The sequence below is a fragment of the Neltuma alba genome, unplaced genomic scaffold (genome assembly GCF_004799145.2).
Source record: "Neltuma alba isolate B1F8T4 unplaced genomic scaffold, ASM479914v2 tig00006740_pilon, whole genome shotgun sequence".
NCBI lineage: Eukaryota > Viridiplantae > Streptophyta > Magnoliopsida > Fabales > Fabaceae > Neltuma > Neltuma alba.
The window spans coordinates 18,304-23,776 of record NW_021634567.1 but is presented as its reverse complement, the minus strand read 5'-3'; the positions used below and the strand labels follow the sequence as shown (position 1 = coordinate 23,776).

Here is a 5,473-nt window from a genome sequence, read left to right as displayed (position 1 = left end):
TCAATTAATGGTAGAGAGAAAATGCGAAAGAGAAGCGAAAGTGAACTTCTTCTAAAAGCACGTACAACTACAATTTATTGTGTGGGTATTCATAATCGATCATTTGTCTTCGATTTACCAAAGCTTTCATTGGGTCATAAGTTTACAATACCACTGTTACTTAATCATGCTGCTCACTAAATCATATATTACCCTCCTAAAAGCGTTACACACTACATGATGGCCGTTTTATCGAATGAGACAATTACGCAATTTCCTTTGTGCATAGCTACAAGTCTAACCCAGTTAATTATTTTTAGTTGGTTACAGTAACTTATAATATTAGTATAGAGAGTTAATGTAACGATCAGTGAAAGAAGAAGTAGGCTAAGAGACATGTTATCATAATAGATCATCGATATTCCGTAAGAGAGTTTGCAGCCATACCCATACATGCATACTAAAGAACCAAAAAAAGAAAAAGAAGAGTTGAAATTCTCATACAACACGAGCTAGGTGACAAACTGAAGTCACAGCATTTATTTTCATAATAATACCAAAACATGCTTCAAATCAGGGCCCGGGGCTCCTCATCATCAGTTCTCTGTCGTTGACGGAGGGTGCTTAGGATAATGACCATAAGACGGTGACGGGTGGGTTGGTGGTTTTTCCGTAGGTGGCTTGTAAACTGGTGGTTTCTCTATTGGTGGCTTGTAAACAGGAGGCTTCTCAACTGGTGGCTTGTAAACAGGAGGCTTCTCAACTGGTGGCTTATAAGTAGGCGGTTTCTCAGTTGGAGGTTTGTAGGTGGGTGGCTTTTCAACTGGTGATGGCTTGTATGTGGAGGATTTCTCAATTGGTGGTTCGTGAACAGGTGGTTTTTTAATTGGGGGTTTATAGGTGGGAGGCTTCTCAACAGGTGGCTTGTAAACAGGAGGTTTCTCAACTGGAGGCTTATAGGTGGGAGGCTTCTCAACAGGTGGCTTGTAAACAGGAGGTTTCTCAACTGGTGGCTTATACGTAGGTGGTTTGTAAACAGGAGGTTTCTCAACCGGAGGCTTGTATGTAGGTGGTTTCTCAACAGGTGGCTTGTAATCAGCCAAGCCAGAAGTGGTGAGAAATACCACCCCAAAGAGGAACGCTAACAAGTGCTTGGGAGACATTATATTGTTAATTGAGCTAGCTAGCAGTGATGTTGCAAGCTGAAGAGAACATGAGCTTTGAATTTATACTAGAAGGAAGGAGGTGTGTCGGAATTATTTCTGAATATTTTATTAACTAAAATATATTTAACAAAAATAAAAATAAAAAAAGTCAAAGCTGGTAGGCATATCATCCGGAATATCAACATGTATGTGTGAAAATCTGGAAAAGGCCCGTGGCTTGGCCTCAACTTTCTTTTCACCTTGATGAAGACTGTGTCTGCATATTCTTTTCAACTTGATCCGGGTCGGCAGGATATATTTAAATTTGTATATTTCACTATTCTAATTTTTTTTAAAGAAAAAACTGAACGCACACTCACACACATCACTTTCTTATCATATATATTTAAATATATCTCATATAGTCATTTTTCTAAATTTTGGACTAATTATAAGAACTTGATACGTTCATGATAATGCAGGTTAACAAATCAACACTTTCGTCGTTGAAATTTAGCTCATTGATATTCTACACTTAGAATTTCTCATGCTATGAGATAAATAGAATGAATGAAAAAATTTAATGAGCACAACTTAAACAAATTAAAAAAGTGAGGTTAAAAGTTTTTAATTAATTTTTATTACTTTTATCTTACATCTATTTTTTATTAAAATTTTAAAACTCCACTTTTCTAATTTATTTAAATTGAGCTCATTAAAATTTTTCACCTCTTTCTTTTATTTCCCTCATACCAAAAATAGGGTTACAATAACTAATACATGGGCCAGTTTTTTACCCTCGAACATACGCATACCTGCATATAATTTTTTTTTTTGGCTTGATTGTGATATATATTAGTACTAATAGTTACATCAATTTGGTTAAAGTTACATCAGAAGAAGAGCGTTGAGTAGAAAATTCTTACCCTGGGAGACTGTTACGTGATATAAAGGCTCAAGACACAGAAATATATGAAGGCGTACAATGCCGGACTGCCGTTCATTATGACTTTAATGCAAGACTGTTGCGTGACTTTTTAAGCACTCAGCTTCTTCCTCTTCCTGTTTCTGCAATTATTCTGAGTGTTACTGTAAAGGGTAGAAGCTGAATATATGGTGAATTTGCCCTTCATAATAGTAATTCAATTTAATTTTTTATGCTCAAATATGTAAGACTCCAGCCTCCTCTTGATAAAATTACACAACTTATCCAACAGGTAATTAAACTTTTAATCTATTCATTGATTTTTTTAAAAAAAATTATCACTCCTTTTCACCAAAACTAAAATTACAATTTATCTTCTTGGTGCAATGATGTTTTGGATTTGTTATTCACATTCGCTTAAAACGTATTTTTTATGATATTAAAAACATTTTAAACATGAATTTATAATTTTATAATATTGAAAACGAGAATACATCTCATTGTCTTGACATGATATATTTTTATATATTCAAATATACGCATATATAATAATATTTGAAATTTCTGGTCAGGATTGTTTGTTTTTCAATAGCTAAACTTAGTTGAATTATAAAAAGTATGTATATTTTAATTTTCATGCCTTAAAACACTAAAACATAAATTAAATAATGCCCTATACTTTTCCTTAAAAACAAACAAACAAAAAGTACGGGAGGAAGACATGAATTCACACTGCAATTCTGCATTAATTCGTTTTCTTATCAACTATTAATTTTGACAAATTATTGGGTGGAATGGATCTATCAAAATAAATACTACGTACGCAAATCGATTATGTGCGAAATCAAAAGAACTCTTGGCCTGAAAAAGAGAGAGAAGAAAAAGAATGTAAAACAACTTCATAAAAAGAGCGAACATCGCGCCAATTCAACAATCTACTAAAGTTTTCTTCTTCTTTTTTAATACCCTTAAATGAGTCTAGTATACTCATATTATATTAAATACTTTTATGGCTGATGAAGAGTGTAATTTTTCACATTTTTATATTTTAATTATGCAACTTCTGGTCTTTGAACCTATAATTAAAGTATAGTTAACTATCACAAAGTACCCTTGGTAAAAGATGGGGGGAAACCCTGGTTAAAAAAAAAAAACACTATCCCGCAAATACTAAGAAATGTGCTTAAAAAGTAGTTTAACTCCTTATTTTGTTCTGAATTTAATTTATTTTCAAATTTTTTCCTTAATTAAGTAGTTTAAAACATAAATCTAATTATCTTTGATTTCTTCCCTAAGCTATCTTATCTAATGAATAGTACTCCTCTAGTTTTAAATGCAAAACTCATTTTATGATATAATTTACACTACAAAATGAATCTAACATTAAGGATCGAATGAGTATATGTTTACTGAAAAATATTAAATTATCCAAATTTCTACAATATAACTTGTCTTTTGAATCATAAGAACTCCCCATAAAAGTAACTCTTACGGAATATAGAAGGGAGTGTATATTAAACTATATTAGTAAACATGGAGATGGATTGACTTTGTCAATATACAAACAATTAAAATCAAACAAACAAAAAAAGAGCTTACTTAGTTATTATCGTAGTTCTTTTGCCATGGACAATGGCACACTGCTTCGTTTTTGGTCCACCACGTCCACGATCAATCGTGCTGCAGACAAAGCCTATGACCTTTTTCTTCCCCCTCTTTATTTTTTTGGTTTATTTTGAAAAGTGAAAGCTTAATATTTAATTTATCTTCTTTCCATATCTTTTTATTTACGTGAAAACCTTGGTGTTTATTTTACATTTAATTGCACGTTAATAATTAATATTATAACATTAAATTTTAGTGAGCTTAATTCAATATTCTGAAATATTTTATTATTTAGAAATTAAATAAATGTGGCCAATTTTTTTAATTTAATTTTAAGAAAATTTTAATCATCTCAATATAAATTTGGTTTGATAAATTAATGGATTTAAGGGCTGTCATATACAACAAATGACATAAATTAGGAAAATTTAATCAATCAGCTGGCATTTGTAAATTTTGCGTAACCTGAATGTTAACTGACGAGCATGAATGAAATTTTTTTGCTCTAAATCATAGATAATAAAATACATAGTGATAAATACAAGTGGAAAGGAGACCAGGCCAAATCAGACAACTTTATTATAAATAATCAATATTTCATTTGGGAGACTACAATTCGTCTGTAGCCATAATAGCCATGCACGATACACACCGCAAAGCCAGAGGTATTACGAAAAAGATAAAATACTAAACAACAATTGGTGACAAACTGAGAGAAAACATGCTTTTATTTTATGAGTAACAAGATAGGCTAAAAATCATGGGATACTCAGTTTTTGGTTGTAGATGGAGGATAGTGACCATAAGGTGGTGGTTGATAGCTCGGTGGCTTCTCCACAGGGGGCTTATAAACGGGTGGCTTCTCAACAGGTGGCTTGTAAACGGGTGGCTTCTCCACCGGAGGCTTGTAAACGGGTGGCTTCTCAACAGGTGGCTTGTAAACGGGTGGCTTCTCCACCGGAGGCTTGTAAACGGGTGGCTTCTCGACGGGTGGCTTGTAAACTGGAGGCTTCTCGACGGGAGGCTTGTAAACAGGAGGCTTCTCGACGGGTGGTTTGTAAACAGGAGGTTTCTCAACCGGAGGCTTGTAAACGGGTGGCTTCTCAACCGGAGGCTTGTAAACGGGTGGTTTCTCAACGGGTGGCTTGTAAACGGGTGGTTTCTCAATAGGTGGCTTGTAAACTGGGGGTTTTTCCACGGGAGGCTTGTAAACTGGTGGCTTCTGAATTGGAGGCTTGTAAACTGGTGGCTTGTAAACTGGTGGTTTCTCAACAGGAGGCTTATAGGTAGGGGGCTTTTCTACCGGAGGTTTATAGACAGGGGGCTTCTCAATTGGTGGAGGGTTGTACACAGGAGGCTTTTCCGGTGGCTTATAGGTTGGAGGCTGATAGTAATTCGCGAAGGTTGAAGTGGTGAGAAACACCACTCCAATGAGAAACGCTAGCAAGTGCTTAGACGACATTGTCGAGCTGGGTTTTGTGTTGGATGGTGCAAATGAGGGAGCATGGACTCCAATTTAAAGTAGACGAGGGAGTGGAGTCGGTGGAGAGATGCTGTGGATCCAATTTAATTTAATATTTAAATTTAATTAATAAAATAATAATAATAAATAAGTCAAGGTTGGTAGGTGTGAACTTGATGAATATCCCCATGCATGTAGGTGGAAAATTGGAAATCCTAGTTTTTGCTTCAAGTTTTTTATCTTATCATTAATATGGACAGTAGATTGAGATATATGAAATTGTTTTATATCTAATTTAGTTCATAGTGATGAAAATATTTTAAATAAATTACTCAAATTCAGGCATTTATTACTTAC

The 5,473-nt window shown here is 34.2% G+C and overlaps 2 protein-coding genes across 2 annotated transcripts; both read right to left on the bottom strand.

Moving 5' to 3' along the window:
- Nucleotides 1-575: 575 nt before the first annotated feature.
- LOC114751010 (repetitive proline-rich cell wall protein 2-like) lies at nucleotides 576-1,142 on the bottom strand. The gene has a single exon (XM_028939666.1). It carries the CDS (start codon nucleotides 1,140-1,142, stop codon nucleotides 576-578), a length of 567 nt encoding a protein of 188 aa, XP_028795499.1.
- A 3,063-nt stretch (nucleotides 1,143-4,205) lies between these two features.
- LOC114751014 (repetitive proline-rich cell wall protein 2-like) lies at nucleotides 4,206-5,148 on the bottom strand. Its single transcript, XM_028939670.1, has one exon. The coding sequence runs from the start codon at nucleotides 5,114-5,116 to the stop codon at nucleotides 4,424-4,426; it is 693 nt and encodes a 230-aa protein (XP_028795503.1). The 5' UTR covers nucleotides 5,117-5,148; the 3' UTR covers nucleotides 4,206-4,423.
- Between the last annotated feature and the right edge of the window lie 325 nt (nucleotides 5,149-5,473).

Coding starts and splice junctions, on each gene's coding strand:
- LOC114751010 (XM_028939666.1), bottom strand. CDS start 1,142: ATGTCTCCCAAGCACTTGTTAGCGTTCCTCTTTGGGGTGGTATTTCTC.
- LOC114751014 (XM_028939670.1), bottom strand. CDS start 5,116: ATGTCGTCTAAGCACTTGCTAGCGTTTCTCATTGGAGTGGTGTTTCTC.